The sequence below is a fragment of the Micrasema longulum genome, unplaced genomic scaffold (assembly GCF_059751315.1).
Source record: "Micrasema longulum isolate JH-2025_06_02 unplaced genomic scaffold, ASM5975131v1 h1tg000925l, whole genome shotgun sequence".
Classification (NCBI taxonomy): domain Eukaryota; kingdom Metazoa; phylum Arthropoda; class Insecta; order Trichoptera; family Brachycentridae; genus Micrasema; species Micrasema longulum.
In genome coordinates, this window is record NW_028278116.1 from 299,206 (window position 1) to 319,962 (window position 20,757).

General features: G+C 30.8%; 2 protein-coding genes across 3 annotated transcripts in view; one reads left to right on the forward strand and one right to left on the reverse strand.

The window, feature by feature from the left end:
- LOC148278151 (uncharacterized) overlaps positions 1-15,080 on the forward strand; it is a 168,307-nt gene extending 153,227 nt beyond the window's left edge. The window contains exon 2 of the mRNA XM_088231828.1: positions 15,055-15,080. The gene's annotated coding sequence lies outside the window, so the exon portion shown is untranslated. The remainder of the gene's footprint in view (positions 1-15,054) is intronic.
- LOC148278152 (protein timeless homolog) overlaps positions 1-19,954 on the reverse strand; it is a 64,764-nt gene extending 44,810 nt beyond the window's left edge. Inside the window, exons 1-11 of one of the 2 annotated variants that reach the window (XM_088231829.1) lie at positions 19,818-19,954; positions 19,384-19,642; positions 17,658-17,841; positions 15,957-16,091; positions 14,853-15,109; positions 13,994-14,191; positions 13,688-13,870; positions 11,770-12,057; positions 10,916-11,037; positions 10,362-10,530; positions 9,413-9,493 (exon numbers count right to left, since the gene is read on the reverse strand). In XM_088231829.1, coding sequence (XP_088087955.1) covers positions 9,413-9,493; positions 10,362-10,530; positions 10,916-11,037; positions 11,770-12,057; positions 13,688-13,870; positions 13,994-14,191; positions 14,853-15,109; positions 15,957-16,091; positions 17,658-17,841; positions 19,384-19,637 — 1,871 coding nt within the window. In that variant the 5' untranslated portion in view covers positions 19,638-19,642; positions 19,818-19,954. Of the gene's footprint in view, positions 1-9,412; positions 9,494-10,361; positions 10,531-10,915; positions 11,038-11,769; positions 12,058-13,687; positions 13,871-13,993; positions 14,192-14,852; positions 15,110-15,956; positions 16,092-17,657; positions 17,842-19,383; positions 19,772-19,817 lie in introns of those variants that run through there. The other variant, XM_088231830.1, reaches the window with a different exon arrangement.
- Between the last annotated feature and the right edge of the window lie 803 nt (positions 19,955-20,757).

Consider the following 20,757-nt stretch of genomic DNA (forward strand, 5'->3'; position numbering starts at 1 on the left):
TTGTGATTTTTTTATTACACAATTAAAATTGACTTAATATAAAGTGGTTACAAATAAGGCGTTTATTTTAATTTTTACTATCGATGTCAGTATTTGTACGAAAAAAGCTATGGTTTTAAGGCGGTTGTTGTGCGATGCAAAAAAAATTGTTCACTAGAAAAAACAAGCTTAAAGGATGCAGGTGTAATTTTTTTTAAGAGAAAATGACACATACTCATCTCCTATATTTTTGGCTTTTAGGTATATTAAAATAATAGTTATTTATACTGTTTTAATCGACAAAAACAAATGTTAATACATATCGACGTTGGAAAGGCAAAATTTACTAAGGGACATGTAGCAAGTTTACAGAAGAGCCAATAATATTGTTTGTGTTTTTTTCATTTATTACAAAAAATCTCATATTTACTCATTACATTGACGTCATTCCTACAATTTTTTTATTGATAAAAATTTAAAATACGAAATTTTTTATTAATAAAAAGACAAACTTTGATTGGCTCTTCTGTAAAGATGATATATAATACAATTATTCAAATATGGTCACGACAAATGAGAGTATTAGAAGCACACTTAGAAATCTCCACCAAAAACGGAAAATCAGTTGTTGATGCTAAAATAAACTATACATTAAAACCTACCTGCCTAAATAATAGCGTAATTGCAAACCGTCTATTAATCTTGAAAAAACAGATTTCAATTATACTACTTGACACCGCGAACTTAGCATTCTCCATTGAGTTAGTGAAGCATAATTAGAAATCTCACAATTATTTTTCCTAAATTTTCCGCCATTATCTCAGTAACTCTTTCAATGGAAATTTCGAAGTTTGCTGCCAATACCCTCCAATAACAGATCAGTAAAATCTATTAATTTCATTATGAATTTCATTTTATAAATTTTGTCCCATTATCAGACAGTTGTATTTGACAACATATGCTTTAAACATGAAAATAATACAAAACTGCGTTAACACTTTTTTTATATATCTTCTTTTGGTTGGTTAGATTTTGTTTACTAAACCCACCGATGTTCTATGTGCAAAAACAGTCAATAAAGTTGACAAAGAAACATAAGTAATAAAAAGAGTCCCAGTTTGAGAACCAGTGTACTTGATTATAATCTTTACAAATATGCTTATTCTTTTTTGCTATATTTACTCTTGCTTAGATAAAAGCTGCTTGAAGAATTGTTTTTAGCAATTATAAATTAAAACTTGGTAATTCTTCTTTAATTAAAAATTTATTTCAACATCGAAAAGCTTTTAAGTCCTTAATATATACAGCATGACTGTTTATGATACAGGCATTAGGAAAAAAAACACAGACATACATTTAAGCTTGTTGGTTAAAAATGTTGACGGAAGTTAGAAATATAAGAAAATTCATCTCGAATACTTTTGAAAAATAAATCAGTTTTCGATGCAGCAAAAGCGATCAAATTAATTATGAAGTTTAGAGATTTAAAAAATATATATTTGTTCATAGCTCAGAGTTATAATGCGTCAGCCTATAGAGAATCCCTATCACTATGTTTCGTAGAACGCAAGCGATGTTGGTTAGCAACAAATTAGCGGCCATTTTGTTTTGTTTGACAACAAACACATAACGGTTCTATCGGATGCTTTTGTCACAATGCTTGGCATTGTTTGTAAATAACTTGGATATTTACGTTATAATAAAAAAAAAACGACTATGGTGAATTGTAGTATGTTTGATTGCAGCAGTAGGAGCGACATACGTGTTAAGGAGTCAGTTTTCACAGGTAATTGATTTCGAATATTTTCCCTTGATTTACATTGATTTTGGGCATTTGTCCCGACACGTGTATTATGTTGCTAAAAAACTTTCTTAATATAAACATATTTGCTTCTGATATTATTTTTTCTCAATTTAGGAGATAAATTTGTGAATTAAAGTATGTTTACTGTTGATAATGACAATTGATTAAGGGCAATATGTCGAGGCCGCACTTCACGGCATCCATATAAAGTTTGAGTTTTTTTGTCTCAATCTCTTGATTTATGTCTCAATAAATGTAACATGAGTATATTGTGAATAAAATTAATAAATAAATAAAAAATTAACACACACTTGTATTTTCAGTTTTATAAAATAAATATAGGCGAATTATAGAAAAATAAATTGGAATAACTGGTAAAAATGGTATACATTTAAAAGTATTTACTATGCAAATTAATATCCATTTGGCAATTTTCGACCTGCGTACGGCCCACTGTTTTGCTGCAAACTGTAGCTAACTTAATACCCAATAGTCATATAAATGATTTTTCTACATTTGGGCTCCTCTATAGCTTGGCGCATTATTACTTTGAGGTCAAAAGACTATCAAACTAAGAAAGAAAAAAAAAGGAACGTATTATCATAAAATTTTGTGATTTTGAAACATTAGATAGTCCGCATTGAGCATCTCTTTGGAAAATTCTCGAAGCGTATGGTATTCCTCCCAAAATTATTGCTGTTATTAAAGCACTCAACATAGACGGCAATTGTCGTGTGAGAATCGGTAGCTCTTTGACTGATTGGTTCGGGGTCTCCACTGGAGTGAGGCAAGGCTGCGTCCTTGCGCCGTTCTTATTCATCGTACTGATGGATTTTATCTTATGCAAATCAATACTACCTGCCCTGCTATTTCGAACGCTCTCGCGCCCGTAAAAACACTTTTGTCTCGCGTGTTTTCTATGTAAACACGCGAGACAAAAGCATTTTCTACAGCCGCGAGAGCGTTTGGAATAGCAGCCCTAATCGAGGCATAGAAGTGAACTCCCCCCTAAAGTTGTGCGACTTGGAGTATGCGGACGATGCGGTTCTTCTTTAAAAAAGAAGGTTGGCGATTTTCAGGAAATTGTTGACAAACTGCAGGAAGCTCTACTCGTCTGGGTCTTAATATAACAACAAAAAGTCTCAGATTATATGCAACAAATCTTATCCTGACTCTGATCAGCCTCTCTATAATAATGGACAGAGGATCGAGAAAGTTGACAGCTTTAAATACTTGGGAGGATGGAAGCTCGCACAAAGATCTCGCAACTCGCCTGGGAATTGCTGGAGCTATATTCAACATGATGCGTGTTGTCAGGAACTCTAGTCTATACTCGGTCAAAACTAAATGTCGATTATTCAACTCTTGTCTAATGCCAGTACTCCTATATGAGTGCGAATCTTGGCACCTTACCAAAGCTTATAGCACTAAACTTCTGAGTTGTGAGAGTAAGTGCTCGAGGAGAATATTAGGGATAAGGTGGTTCGATTTTATAACTAACATTGAAGTCCGAGAACGGACGCAGCAGCCTTCTATATCGAGCGTCTTGAGGATGCGACGGTAGACCTGGCTTGGACTCGAGCTGCGCATGCCTCAGGAGAACCTAAACCTAAGTTGCCTTTTCTTTAAACCCGCGGACTCACGCCGTCCTGGAAGGCCGTCGATGACGATCTAACGACTTTATTCGGCGGAAATAAGGGGCGCGGAGTTGACGTGGGAGGAGGCAAGAGTGCTGGCTGACGAAAAGGTCTCCCAGAGGCAACTAGTGATGTCCACATGCTCCAGTCGGGAGCGGATGTGGAAAAGAAGAAGAATATTTTGAAACATTTCCGCGGATGAGGTCACAAGTTATCGTCGGAGAGTTCTGCTGATTGGTGATTTAGCTTCCCGGAAAGAGGCAATCCATCACAACACTCTATCGTTGGTGTATCCGATAAGAAACTTGTGACGGAGTTCAAAATAGTCCATTTTATTATTTTTTACATACATTTTTGAGAAACTTCTTCATACAATTAAATGCTCTAATTTTTACTTCATTTTTATTTTCAATTGAAAAAAAACACTTTAATTGGTTCTTCTGTAAAGTTGCCACGTGTCACTTAGTAAATTTTGCCTTCCCACAGTCGATATTTATGTATTTATCAAAATACCCAACAACAAAAATTTATCTAAGATACTTTTTTTTAATTGCCACTTTTTTCAACAAAATTTTACCAACCGGACATTAATGAGAGTAAATAAGCATGTTTTAAGAGCATTCATAGTGTTTTTTCATTAGGTAACTTATCACTAATTACACATGTTAAAGTGAAGCATGGTGACAGAAAGCCATTAAGATGGAATTGATAAAGAAAATTTAGAGTGAATAATGCTTCATTAGGCCCAAACCAGATTATTAGTTAATGGAACTTAATACAATTAGTGGTAAAGAAACATTATTCAAGTTTTACCAATTCAACCCAACCCATGATGGCATGAATGTTTTATTTCAAGTCGAAAATTCAAAATTGAAAATAATTTTTAGGGTTTTCTGGGTAGATAATAATTATGTTTATTTTTATATAAAAATCGCATTTACATAGTACATAATACAAAATATTTTTATACGTGTATATACATTTTCAAATAATTTAATACAATACACAATGTTTTCCATGTAAATATATGTATTGCATCTATCTAAGTTCTAACTAAGTTTGTATTTTTAGACCTATTTAAAAATTATGCAAGTTGTATGATGCGCGTGGTGGAGTACAGGTAGATATCAAATATTGTCTATATTAGCTCGAATAACAGTCAAGTGGATAAAAATAAAATAATTAAAATAAAAAATGAAATGACTCGATGATTTTCACCTACATAAATAAAGGTTTCAACTCTTTTGCTTCATAAATTTTAACAGATGACAGCATTACAAAGATTTTTTAAATTTATTTATTTATAATTTAAGAAACCCATTAGGGTTATACAAGGTGGCGCAAAAATTGTCACTCGATGTTCTTTGACTGTGTATATTTTTATGAATGAAAATTCTGATTCTGATTTTGGATTGTGTTTATTTGAAATCTTCCATTTAGTCAAAAATATTATATCGGCCAAGGGGCCGCCGCCAGGATTGATGACCATACGGGCCCGATTAATGACATTTTCCTTAACTCTTCCAGAACTTTGGGTGCCAGGTTTTCGCATTCTTGGCGGATATTCTCTTTGAGGGCTTCAAGAGTCTGAGACTTGTTAACATAGACTCTTGAAGTAAGAAAAAATATTCAGTCCTCAGAATAGGTTATCCTAATTAGGAGGACTCTTAGGCTAAATCGTCGGGATTGTAGAACAACGACGAATGTGCGCAAAATGGGCCATTGACTTTCTTTTATACTTATTTGATATTGAAAAAGCATTAACTCTTTTTTTAACAGGTTTGAAAAAATACATATCGGGTGTTCTTTAAACCCTGTCACATCCGAAACCACGATGATCAGTATGGGAAATAAGACATATTAGCATATTTAAAAAAATATTTAGAACAAATATTTTTTTTAAATAAAATATTTAAAAAAACAAATTGTTGCTTACTTCTGCAGGAGAGAAGTAAGGGGAGCGCGGCCGCACGGTTGTGGGCGCATCAGACTTCTTCTCCCCACTCCCCCTTTTGCTTTTTTTGATATTTAAAAAAAAAAAATATTCGTTCTAAAAAAATATTTTAATATGCCAATATGTCTTCTTGCTCATATTGATCATCGTGGTTTCAGATGTGACAGGGTTAAATGAACATCCTGTATATATAAATAAATAACCCACGTATCAAAATGTATACTTTTGCACTTATCAAGTTGTGACATAAGTGTCAAAAAAAATTTCAAACCGATCTATGTTCTACCGCTCAAGTTTAAGAAAATCACGTGCGTCGTTGGTACACGATCACAGCGAAATGTGTACAAAAACGATTTTTTTATATACCAAGTATAGTATTTCATAGTATAGTATTTGGGTGCTAGGTTCTCGCATTCTTGACGAATATTCTCTTTGAGGGCTTCAAGAGTCTGAGACTTGTGAACATAGACTCTTGACTTCAAGAAACCCCACAAAAAAAAATAGGAACGGTTAAATCAGGTGATCTTGCCGGATAGTGCAAATCACTAAAACGCGAGATTAAGCGAGCCGAAAATACAGCCCTCAGAATGTTGGTTGTAACATAATTTAATCAAAAAATATATACTTTTAGGATTAAGAATATGCTACATAATATGCCGATTTAATAGTTAAGTTCGGGTTTGATTTATAATAATTGATGGAAATATTTTATTTCACAACTACGTGAAGGTAGGGAGAGTGGGAAAGAAAAGTGGGAGAGCAAATTAATAGAGGAAAAATAATTAGGGGGATGTTGGTATGTGGGTGGGTGGAGGACTTGTAAGTGGGTGGGCGAGTGAATGTTTTAATCATACATCATTTTTCCCAGTTTCTAGTAAATAATTTATGAAAAGTTATTATCTCTAGCTATTGAAATGATTACAGTTTCAAAATAAAAATATATAGTTTTAAAAACATAGATCTGTATGTTAAAAGGTAAACCGTAAGAGTTACGAAATGTTTAGGAAACAAAATTTTTTGATTGTGCGATTTCCAAAACATCATAACTTTTGAACCAAATGAAATAATTTCAATCTATAAGGAACTTTTTGACTAACAACAAATTACAACAGAGATGGAGAACATTTTAGACAAGGTAATATGGAAGTCTAGGCATTTACAGGGCTTATGACCTGTCGTTGTGGGTTTAACCGGGTTTATTTATTGACACTTTATATACATATACAATAAATATACATATAAGGGCGGGCATATTGCCTTAAGGCAATTTCTTCCTACCTACCCAAAAGGGTTTAAGTGGCCACTTTACACACTGTGTAACATTCACCATTTTGCCTGTGTTTGAACATCCATATTTCTTCAATCTGTTGAATTTATTTAAGTTAAAGAGCTGAAACCTTAATTGTTGTGAAGCGATTCATTTGATCGAATCATTTCACATACTAGGCAAAGCTTGAAAACAATTTTCAAATTTTTAAACTTCTTCATGGACTAGTTGGTTTTATTTCGATATTTTAAGATGTTCCAAATATTTGTAGAATCTTAATGACTACCTTGGGGGTGAAATCCAGTAAAAAATTTAAACCATCTGAAAATACTGGTATTATTTTAATATATTTTGCATGTTTCCACTTTTCATTATGTTGTATTCAGGGCACTTGGCCTCATGAAGTTTGGGATACGTTATTATTTTATGTAATATACAGCCGGTAAATGGGAGGACAGATCATCAAAAAAAATACTATCGTAGACTTAATAGTTTGGCTACACTCAGGACATTCAGCATAAAATCGGATTTTTAATAAAAATTCTTAAAATCTGAATAATTTTTAAACGACCGAATATCGCTGAACATACATGGAGTTAAATCGATAGGCATTGAGGTCCCCCATCGCTTTGCCACCGATGATCCACCCTTCCAGTTACAGGCTGTATAAAACGAGCTGAACCCGGCAGTGTTTTGCTATTGCTAGATTTGAGTATATAGTATATATAACACAATCGAAAGTTTTATATCAATTATTGTATTTAGTTAAAATTAGGTATGTGCACATGCAATATTATTTTTGTGTTTCGGTTTACTTAGACTGTAAAGATATGCGGTGACAGGGGATAAATTGGTATTTAAACAATGTTTTTTGTCACTGTCTTGCAGATGCCTCCTCGATATTGAGGTAAAGAAACAACTGCATGTCGGACTTTTTATGCCTAATTAAAATTGACAAAATCGCCGTTTCGCTGTCCTGTTTTCAGCATATTTTTATTTTTAGACAGTATCAAAATGAAATTTTCTGTATCGGTAGGTTTCGTGTTTTCCAAAAATATTTATCATATTTGTTTACCGTCTGCCCGAAGAAAGCGGATAAAACTGGGCATTTTTACTGATTTTTGAATGGTTCTAGGTCCCATAATAAACTATTTATGAAAAAAAAAAACAAAGCAATGGGGACATGCCAATGGTGTTTACTTATGGGAAAAAAACACTGCTCGTGTGCCGTAATCCAGAGATAAAATACGAAAATACTTTTGTATGAAAAAAAGTCAGACCGCGTTTCCACTTAATATTGAACACATTACTTTATACACATAGACGCACCCAGAGCCCTTTAAAATTATGACATTCAACTCATGCACAGACACGTTAGTCGTTCTTGAACCGCCAGCCGGGTTTTGACGTGAGCTTGAGATTTAATTAGAAACTAAAATGCATGATTTTGTCGCGAAAGCGTGTAAAAACAAAGAGATGGTGTAACTTTTCATTGGTAAGCAGGCACTTAGTTGTTTGTGATTGAATTCCATAAATAATTAATTTTCAAATAAAGAATTCTTTTTACAAATGTCAAACTCTGCTCTTTTCGCCAACAGGGTTGCACTTTAATTAGGGATGCGATTTTCAAAAATGAATTAAATGTCAGTCAATATTATTTTAGTATCGCTAAAACTCCAGTAAAAATAAATAGATGTGTAGAAATTATAAGGAATTTATGGAAATAATCTGGTTGGGATCGGATTCATAAAAAACTAATGTTGTTTGTAAACATTCAAAAACAAACTTATTTTATACATAACAAACTAACATCCTTCCAATTTTTTTGTACATGCATTCTAGGCGAACGCAGCTCTGGAAACAATGTAAACAACATTTACGGTCCTAACTTTTTTTCTACTTAATAAATTGATGATTTTAAGACCTATAAATATGCTCATGGCAAAGATCTACATTTCGCTGAAAACCACACGTAAATCGTTCTAGTAGTTATTCAGTCTGTCGAAGACACACGTACGAACATCGCCTTTTTTATATGTTGATTATGTACTTTAGTAACAAATATATTTTTTTTAATAAAAAGACATTTCATGAAATGCACAATTTTGTGAGTAAAATTAATTGCAAATAGTTTTTTAAAATTTTGTTGTTTACCAACATGCACCTTTTTTTAAAAATAGAGCAAACAAAGATAAATATAATTATACATAAATATCAAAGATTAGTGCATTGATATCAATGCAGTATACATATGAGAGCATTGGAAGCAAAGATAGCAACTTCCAAAAAAAATTTTTTATTGGTTATGATGTCATTATGTAGTTAATCAACTTTATTTTTATAAAAATCATGAGTTGAGTTGCAAATGTAGTTTAAAATAATACTTCTGATGGTTTAAAAATAGTGCTTGGAAGCAAACATAGCAATATTCATCAGCCATTTATTCGACCAATAACAGGCTTGAGATTGAAATTTTCAAAATGGCTGTGCCATACAAATATTAAGAATTTTTTTTGAATCCGTGTTTCTATTAAAGCTAATTTATTCATCTTAAAGATTAAGTTCAGTGAAAATAACATTTCTAACATGAAGACTGTCTTTGGCATAAGTGTGGCAGTTTTTGTTACTTTTCTCGAAAACACCAAAACGGGAGTTGGCTATCTTTGCTTCCAATGCCCTCATATGCGGTAACATAATGAAATGTAATTTAAACATACCACGATATATTTATTCAAATTTTTTTCAAGATAATATTTTTTTTTGGTGCTCACCTTCCAGCTCGAAGGAGTCCAACAGCATCACTTAGACGATTTTCAGAAAAGAGTTTTTGGATCTTCTTCATGCAATCGCCCCTAAAAGTACAAACAATCAAAACATATTAACAAAGAAAAAATATTCAGTCCTCAGAATAGGTTATCCTAATTAGGAGGACTCTTAGACCAAATCGTCGGGATTGTAGAACAACGACGAATGTGCAAAAAATGGGACATTGGCTTTCTTTTATACTTATTTGATATTGAAAAAGTATTAAGTCTTTTTTAAAGAGGTTTGAAAAAATACATATATATATATAAATAACCCACGTATCAAAATTTATACTTTTGCACTTATCAAGTTGTGACAAAAGTGTCAAAAAAATTTCAAACCGATCTTTGTTCTACCGCTCAAGTTTAAGAAAATCACATGTGTCGTTGGTACACGATCACAGCGAAATGTGTACAAAAACATTTTTTTTCATATGGGTAGTATAGTATTTCAAAAATTAAAAAACATGTGAATGAAACAAAAATTTAATTTTAAATGTTCAATCTGGCTACGTGTAATTAATAAAAAATATGAAATGGATTTAGAATAATTAATTTGATTTTAAAAATCAATATGGATATTCTGGAGAAATATTTTTATACATAACTTTAAAAAAGAAAATATGTCCCTAGAAAAACGCGACCCCATTACTTTAAAAATGTTTTAAAAAAAACATGATATTTCCCTATTGTGATACAGAATATTTTTCAATTGATCAAATCTTTGCAGATAAGTAGGTAACAAACCCGATGCGAATTTAGTAAGATTGATAGACATTTAAACATAGATGGAGAATCTTTATAGTGTTGAAAAATATTTACATTACATGTAAATAAAAAAAAAAACAAAATTATAAAAAACACGTTCAACAAAATAATAGAGGAAAAAAAAATATCAATAAAAAAAGCTAATTACTTCTGTTCATCAATGTCCTTGTCCAATGTTGCATCAAATGGAATGAATTCGGTAGTAATTTTATCACCACTAACAACTTCAACCAAATTCTGACTTAAGAGATTCCAGTGTATATTTTTAGTCTCTTCAGATACTTGCTTTGATTGGGGCTTTTTAAGTTGCTTTTTTTCTGGAAATAAGTAAATATATTGTTTAAATTCAAGATATGTATTTGTTTAATTTTGGGTCAAATTTCAACTAGTCTTATGTATTGTAAGTCGAAAAATAATAATAATTCACATTTTGGTCCCGTGGTAGCGTTGCAGATTCTAAACTGGAGGTTTTATATTGACTCCCCGCTTTACCACAACCTGATTTTCTGACATTCATTTTAATAATTTAAAATACCTAGTTAAAAAAATGAAATATTTAAGGTAATCATAAGAATACAAAAACTACATTAAGGTTATTGCATTTTGATGGATTGAATATTGAAATAAGCGATATAAACAAGATCTTTTGAATACTTGAAATACAAGTTTCCTTTGTCTCGATAGTAATGAAAAAGTACTTACTTCCTTTCTTAGCTGCTTTAGATCGAACTTTCTTTTGAACTACCAGACCGTGCTTACTGCAAAACTGTTCTAACATTCTCAGGAAAATGTGAACCGTTTCCATGAGATCCTTTAAATATGCCCTGTGGATATTTGTATAAAATACTATTTAAACAAGTGGGAAATTAATTCATTTTTAGGTAATTAAAAGCATTAGGTACTTAATATTGTAATAAGGTAAAAAAGTAGGTCGGCTCATTGGGCCAACTTTTGGATCTATGTAGAAGGGTCCTTGGGCCAACATCCTATTTACACAAGTAGTAATACAGGCATTAATGCACCACTGTGTGTATCCATATACACTCGCACACATACCCTTTCAATTTATCCACAACAAGAAATAACAATGAGTTCAATAATCTTAGCTTATTGCATAAAAAATGTATATCTTTAAGATTAACACATATTTCAATAGATGACCGAAACCCTTTTAGAGAAGGGAGTAGATTTTGAGATTAAGTAGTAATTATTGTTAGACAAATAGTGGAATCACATATTTAATGTAAAGGATCTTCACCGACAAGCCACATAAATTGGCTTGGTGAGTCCTCTAATAAAAAATAAAAAATGTATTTATTATATGTAAATAATAGATAAAATAAATAAAAAAGAAAACAATAAAAATCAAAAATAGAAAAAAAATAAAAAAAGGAGCGGATGTTGGAAAGGCAATAGATTTTGAGGGTATATCTTGGTAAGGGGGTTGATTTTGGGAAGAGAGTAGATTTTTTAAAAAGGATTGCTGTTGAACCAGCGAAACAGTTATGTACAAAACAAAATTTCAGACATAATTGAAATTTCAAGGACTGATTTACCGAGGCATCTTTGATTCATCGTAAGACACAATTATTTGGTGAATAAATTCCCGGTACTCCAGGACATAGAATATGTTGCTTTTAAGGACTTTTGAAGATTCGCAGACACTTTTGTCCAGACTCTTGTCCATTGCGGTCATGGTCTGCAGAAGCTCATTGTAAGCCTTCAGGGATAGGTGAAGCCTTCTCACCCACTCAGCTGTCTTCTTCTTATCCATCATCAACATTTCATAGCATTTTTCCATCTGCTGCTGCACATAGTGAAATGTGGAGACAGACATAGTCTCGCTGAAATTTTAAAATGATTACAGCAAACATTTTGATTAAAAAAAAATTTTTTCAACAAAATATTCATCTATCATGCATCTCAAAATGATTTAGTAAAAAATTAACCACATCAATAAATAAATAAAACAAATTTGAGGGTATATCAACTATTATGAATAGTTTGAGAAACCCTGTTTTCACACAATTAACTTGTGTAAAATTTGTGTTTGCAGTTGAGCACATTTACCAAGGAAGATAAAGTTAAACTTTTTACGAACAGTAAATGACAAGTCTTGTTTTATTTCTTTTCAATATACTGCCGGTAATAAGAACCCAGGGTTAGTTTAGTTCCTGAGAATTGAAATAGAGAAAAGTTAGGAAACTGCAATAATGAATGTCTCATTTGATAAAATAAGTTGAAAGAAATCATGTTTCTACAGAACTAACTGTTGGAAACTTTTAAAAGTGCCATCGTTCTTGGGAGCAATTAGTGAAAATTACATACTTGAGAAAAGTTTATTACTGGCTCGTGTTCTTAGAGACTTTTTTTAGTTACAAATGACACAACTAAGGCTAAGAAGTGGAAAAACTCACTTTTTCTACAGTTTTTGTTAATTTTTTTTTTTTTTTTTTTATTTTATTTTATTTAGAAAACATACAGTCATACAAAATAAGTACTAAAAACAACAATTTTTTAACATAAAAAGACCAATTAAGTTTTCATAAATTAAAAAGATATAAACATTAAATGTGACAAAAAATAAAAAATAAATAAGAATTTTAAGTGAAAAAAGGATAATTGTTGACATTTGCGTTTTCCATGGAGGTAATAAATTAAAATAAATAAAAATACCGAATGCACACTCCGAGCCATCCACGCACACACATGAACGCACATATAAAACATACACAAACATATACATTACATGCGGCACATATACATAGCATAAACCACTTAAGATGTACATTCAGCAACTATCCCAAATAATCGACCCCATGAAGAAATTTTCTGTACAAATGCAACGTGCAGTTAAAAATGTCTACATCAATACTGAGTCCGTTATAATTTCTACAGGTACGTCTAATGAATGAATTCGAGGTATAATTGTTTTTACAAGTTGGTACATAAAAAAGTTTTTTATTTTGTGATACTGCCAAACTTCACCAGATTTTTGCATTTTTTTATTTTCATGTTTAACTATTTATTCTTATTATGAATTTGTATAACAAATTAGGATTTCATTTAATATTTTTATGATTGAGAACACAAATAAAATACTTTCATGGTAAATAAGTCAAATTAATTTACGTGAATCAATTTTTTTTTTTACAATCTCACACCACAGTGGGGTAACATTGCCAAACCTCAAAAACCTCACTAAAAAAATAAATTATTTAAATTTATGAATGTCATTACAAAGTTTATACTGTACCTATTCTAAATAAAAATGTTACATTTTAAAAAAATTATACCTATTTGTGGATATTTTTTAAATGATTGGAAAATTTTAATGTCATTTAAATACAAATCAGAAAAAAAAACAGGGCTGTGAATGAAAATATTACCGGGCCACAAGTCTGATTCTTTAAAAGATTCATAAATATGCATATTATGAAGCTGAACACCAGCGCAAAATATGTTAAAACTTACCTAACAAGTTTGACTTGAAAATTGTAATTTCTATTAAACTCCATGAAAAACTTCATAGCCCACATGTAGTAGGTTTCATCATTTTTTTGTGCTTTGGACCTCACTAAAACATCCTTAACATAATACATCATGGTGTTGTATGAGACATTCAAAAATTCAATACAAAACTCCTTTAGAAATAACCTGAAAAGAGACGAAGAAAAATTCAAACATTAAATAACAATAGAACGTAGGTATTCTTCAAAAAATATTTTCTGTATCACTATTTAATACTTTGGTACTTCAAAAAACATTTCTATTTTATACCTTATTGCGAAAGCTGATCTTCTTTCTCCAGAAGTTACATCACTTGCAGGTCGACGGTTCTTGGGTTTTTTTATTCTATCTTTATTTAAACTGAAGTCCACATTTGTGACCTTATTTAGAGGCTTGTGACAAATCAAATTATTATCAGATATTGACTTCATATTCTGAACAATGAAAGTACCCCCAAAACGAGAATGCCTAAAAAATATACTTACAATTATCATTCATAGGTACATAATAACGATCAAACATTAAAAATTTTGTAAGTCAAATTTTTTTTGTTAATGAGTAATAATTTAATCGAAATGAAAAACCCGAAACTAAATGCAGTATGACAACCAAAATGTATGATAAAACCAAAAAAATGTACATTTTGATTGTTGTTGTTTTTTTTTTGCATCACAAAAGGCAAGAAGGCCCAATGACAGTGGTGAATTACATCACAGAACACCCAGGCTTGAGAAAAATCACATTTATAATTTTTGTGTTCTCACCAGGAATCGAACCCGGAACCTTCCGTGAGTGACCGCCTAAATACAAAAGTTTTTTAGTGCAAACAAATTATAGTGGTAATTTTATGAACTTCATATCAAAGCTCTTTCAAAAGAAAGAAAATAAAAAACAAAGTATTTTTTATATAATGTGGCTTATTTTGATAACTTAAATAATATGTCACAATACAAAAGCATTACAAGTAGTCATGTCAAAGTGAATATTTTGCTAATCACTAAGTATCTATTGATAATATACATGCATAAAATTCTAGCACATATATCAACAATATTAGATTTTAGATACCCATTTGAATACTTTTACAGTAATTAGGAGAGGTCTACAATAGATGTTTAAAAAATCAAACCTGTTGGCTGAAAATTGTTTTTGCATTGCAGTCCTCTTTTCAATTTCACTAGATCTAATAGAAAGTAATTCTTGTTCATCTTTGAGTTTTTCATCCACACTTCTTTGAAGAGCAGCATCAGCTAAACTTGTAGGGTTCTGCTCCCGTAACAACAGCGAAATTATTTCAAGAATGTGCATAAAATATGGTCTTTCGTTTTCAGATGACATGTACAAGATAACATCCAGCAACCCGGATTGATTCAACGCCCACAAGACCTGAAAATTAAAAACACAAATTAAATTAAACTTCAATAATTTATTGTTATTAATAGTTTGGATATAAATTAAACAAAATAATCTAAAATTTGTTTTAATTAGCAGCCTATAGATTCTATGATCAGTATTATGAAAACATTAATTTCTAACTCTGCCAATCAAGAGTTACTCTTTAGTTTGTTTGGTTGAGAATTTGTAACATTAATTAGATTCCCATAATTCTCTGATAAAGTTTTAAAATATCTTTGATAAACAATTATTTTTAATGATAATTGGAAATTTTAATAATTTAGAAATTTTATGTAGGTAAAGATAATACAGAGTGTGTAAATATTTGTTTATATATTAACATGCAATATATACCAAAACTAACTCATGAAATATAACAAAATACATACATATTGTTTCACAAAGTAAATTTTTTTGAAATCCGCTAAATTAATTAATTTAATTAAAAAATAATGACCAAGTATAATATCATAAATTATGCCATCCTACAAGTCTAATAGAGACTACCATCCGAAGATAATATTATATTTACATAGAGAAATGGCACCTAAGTGAAAAAATATCAAATCAAAACAATACAATTTTTATACCCCAGAATTTTTGTTAAATATTTACCAAATATTGAGAAAATTCAATTGGGTTATTTGAAAATAATAGTTTTAATTGAGTTTTTTATTGAAATTTCCTGGTATAACTACACAAACTGTGTTTTGTTCATTTAATTTTGTGGGATAAACTAGGAAGGATGATATTTATTTTGTCGATTAAAGTACGAAGGAAGATTATAATTTGTACCAAACTTTACTTTTAATAAAAAATTAGTTGCAGAAAAAAACACCTGATCATGGACGCTAGCATCATTATCTGGTCGTTTTTCATCGTGGTCATCAACAGGAACATGTAAAATATTTCTGACCAATATTAAAATCCTTTCAATGATAAGACCCGAGTCTTCATCTCGCTCACCGGAATCCTTAAAAATATTTTAAAACAATTTAAGAAATATCACATAAACCATTATTAAAAGAAACTCCTAAATAACAATAAAAAAACAAAAAATACTAAACTTGCTTGATTAATTAGTTAATAATATTATTAATATATTACTTTTTTAATTTATTTTTTTTTAAATTCAACCAGGGTGTGTGGATCCACATTGCAATTGCTTGGAGAAGCGTATGAAGAAAAGAGATAATTATAAAAATATGTTTTCAATAAACGATATTAATAGATGTTAATAATTAAAATCTTGAATAAAAGTTGTTCGTTCTAAGAACTGAATATTTTATTTAGAATAGTTATTTACTTATGACATAATTGGGCTTCATTCCAATGCACTCAACTCTACCAACTAAGGCATGACTTAAAAATTATATAAGTATTATATTTTTATTATTATCGAGAAATTATTAGCTCTTTGAAGACTTATTTGCAAATTAATCAAAACTTGAAACAGAAAACGTACAATTTCCATTAGTGCCAGTAGTTTGTGACTCTGAAGTTGGAAGAACCGAGATGCTTCATGTATATTTACAATGTAAATTCATTCCAATCAGTTTCCAAAATACAAAGCAAGTTTGTGGGCAGCGAATGCAATTGGGACCAAACTTTGGATCGTAATTAAATGCAAATTGGACTGAAGAACTACTGGCAACTTGAAAAATTAGAAGATAAGTTTTGCAAAACTTTATACTTCCTTTTTTGTTTCGTATTAAGAATAGCTTCAATAAAGTAGCGGTGTGAAATAATATTGACTAACTAACCGTCTAAACCAATTTCCAGCAAGTGTAGGCGTATATTTCTCTTCATTTTCTATTACTTTAAGTTAGCCGCCATAATTTTTTTTCGTTAGATTAAAAGAAATAACCATAATAGCGATAAATCTGCCAAGTACTTTGTACAAAAGAATCAGGAATTCTGAATAAGTCAATAGAGATGAAGAATCTTTTTTTTTAAAATAAATAGAAGTTAGATATTAACTGGGCTTATGAGCTGTCATTGGCTGGTTTGGATGATTAATTTACACTGTGTAACATTTACCATTCCGCTGATGTTCGAACTTTTCACATCTCTACAATAATGTTTCTAAGTTGTATACATCTTTAAAATCCTATGTCGCATAATGAGCGTATTTTTATGACATCTGGTGATAAATTTGTTAAATTAATAAAGCAATATCCATTGTGTGCTAAATATATAGATGAAGTCTCTACATAAAATAATGTTAAGTAAATATGTATTGTCGACTACATCAGAAATTGCATTTTAAACCACATGAGTATTTTTTCCAATACACACAAGTGGTGCATAGGGCACCGCAATGGTACTCTAATTGCAGTGAAGACGATGAGTCTTATAGTTAAAATCACCTTTCGAAATAATAGGTAGAAAAATGCTTTAAATAGTACACCACAAAGAAGACTTATCTTAGCTCGATTTGTTTCTTAGGATTGTTATCTAAGAGTAGCCATCGAGCCTAAAACAGTTGTCCAAGGTTCTGGTTTTATTTGACATACAGTGATGTCACAAATAGACTTACGATTTCCAATATTTGGGTAAGTCTTTTCGCCAGGACAGTCCACACATCGGTTCCAGTGAAGGAGTTGGCCTTGTAAGATGACAAGTGGGAGACCAGCTGAAGGTAGCAGCGTCTTCCAGACTTCTCTGTTGGAATCTCCTCCCGGTACAGCAGCAGGGGAGGATTTGTCAGGTTTACCACAAGCCTACAAGTAAGTGCTAGTTTTAAGACCCAGATGTATATTATACAAAAAGCGATAATTTTTTTAAAGGAATAACACTCGGGTTATTCCTTTAAAAAAAAAAGACAAACTAGAGACACGAAAGATATGAAGATACAAATGATACGAAAATGCGAAACATGCAGATGTATGACGACCTAAGTGAGCCGAATGAGGTAAAGATATATACGCTCAATTGAACTCCTTAAAAGATTCGGTCACTTTGGTGATGCAGATCAAGTGATACGTATCATATTGGTGATAGCGTCTTACCCACGTCTACACCATACCCATATCTGCACCCGATGGCACATAGTTCACTGCATCAGAACATTAAATGCAGTATACCAGGTTATTTTGTTACATAAAGGAAAGGTGACACTACATTACGAGGCCGACTTATCCTTATTTGTTTGCCCTTACCAGGATTTTTATCTGTAAGTGGCTATCGAGTCAAAAACACTCATCCAGAGTTCTCATTTTATTTCACACAGAATTGTATTTATCATTCTTCTGGACACATACCTATGTATCAAACAAATCAATGATGAAAATAAGTTTGACAAAAAAGAGTTTTATGATAAAGTATTTACTTCGCATATGGAGAAATATGACAATATTTAGTCACCCCATGAATTCAAAATTTGATGTAAACATCTAGTTATAAATGGTATTAAGTTGCAAATAAGTTATGTATGTATAGTGTATGTAATATTAAATATCGACACACTAACTTGTATTTGGTACTAACACATGTGTAAATATGTGAATAAATAAATATTTGAAACTCGACACTGGCTAAAACACCCCAGTTGGGAGGTGAAAAAAAAAACTAAGTTGACCATTTTTAGATTGAAATTATTTACCATATTTTTTATTTATTGAAAATGTTACATAAACAGATACATTTTTTTAAACATTAGGCGAAAAGATTAAATGGAAAAAAAATAAACAAAATACTAAACCAAAAAAGAGACAACATCTTGTGCTTTGTGTGGGATTACATGTTAACTAAAGCACAATCAAAATGTTATTAAATAATTAAAGGTTAAATAATACAACATTTATAAATACATATCATCGTGATTGTAGAACAACGACGGATGTGTGAAAAATGGGACATTGACTTTCTTTTATATTTGATATTGAAAAAGTTATGTAAAGGCTCTTTTTTTCTGGTTGGTGAAAAAATTTATTTATATAACTAACCCAAGCATCAAATGGCATACTTTTGTACTTATCAAGTTGTGACATAAAGGTTGAAGAAAATCACATGCGTCGTTATTCTGCGATCCCGACGATATATGCACATAATGTGGTGGTAAAACCGATAAATAAAATAAAAGATATAAGTTTATTTCATATTACTTTGTTATTAAAACATTGTTAATGTTTTTGATTTTTCCTACTAAAGCATGGCATAGTAATAAAATATTTTTTAAGACTATTACAAAAAAAAAAAAAAAAACAATTAAATAAATAAATGCTAACAATGTTCTATGGTTTTAAGTGTAGTTTTTAACATACCTCAATGTAACATCGAATAACTCGGCAACTTCAGAATGATTAATTAGAATCGGTAGCAAATCAGTTTCAAGAACCTTCGTTTGACCCAAGTGTCTTCGTATTTCATGATCTTCGTCGTCGCGCCTTAAGTATCTGATGAGATCTTTCACAGTATCGAGAGTGAATTCGTCGATCAAATACTTTCCCGTTCTTTTATCCAGGGACCCCAAAGCATTACAAGTCGCTGCTAATTCAGCCGACAAAAGAGATGACATTGTTACTGAAATTAAATATTCACTAACAAAATCACGTAACCAATAAGTACTTAACTTTACTTTTAAAGTCAGAAAACCACAGATTTAAGGTTAAATTCAAAACACAGCAATAATATTAATATTTGATTTTCATATCAAAGCAATCGGTTGTAAAAATATTGTAAAAAGTATTTTAATTACAACGTATAAATCCAAATGAGCGGGCTAAACCTTCACAATTTGAATACTTGTCAATAAACAACAAAACTTTGTGACTTCGAGCAAAAGTTTTGATTGTCAACTTTGACAGTTGTTGCGGCGCGGGAAATTTTATTAGTTGGTGTGGCCATAAGTGAAATGAAATAAATCCAGCTGCCAATTTGTAACAACTTGCCGGGGCTGATTGTTCCATTGTTTTAATTATTAATATGTGATGTTTATAATTCGTTTTTACTAGTTATTTAGTTTTTTTAAACCCATTTTGTTCAAGGCCAAATCTTGAAAAAGTTTTGAGAACTTTTTTAAAACAAATAAGTAACTTCACAACATTTTTTTTTGTAGAATTTTATTTTGGATACCGCAAAAGTGTTTAATTTAAGACAGTTTTCAATTTTAACTGACCATATATTTGTATATATTTAATATTACGCTTTCTAATTTTAACACAAATTTGAGTCATTGTTTCAGGTTATAGAAGCGTACTACATGTGTGAACATATCAGTATCCTTCAATTTTAAAAAAAAAATTGATGTTTTTTCAATTTACCTGCAAATGTTGCAAACACGAGACACAATAAGAAAGTCGTTATTTCTCATGTAGCATTTTACTGCTTTATATATGATATAATCAAAATTAAAAAGTATTCTGTTTGCACAAATAATATTGTAAACATGTCATGTACAATTCAAAAAATTAAATAAAATAAATTTTCAGCTTTAACAAGCATGATATAATTTGAAACGCTTACGTCATCAAATAAAGAAAAATCCAATCAAAAACAAAATTAAACCTCTCAAAAATCCTAAAAAAACTCAAACTTAACACTCAAAATTGAGACTGTGTGTAATTTGAGACATGTATATTGCTAGAACAATAAACAAATAAAAAAATGCACACATTACAATCGTGAGAAATCACTTG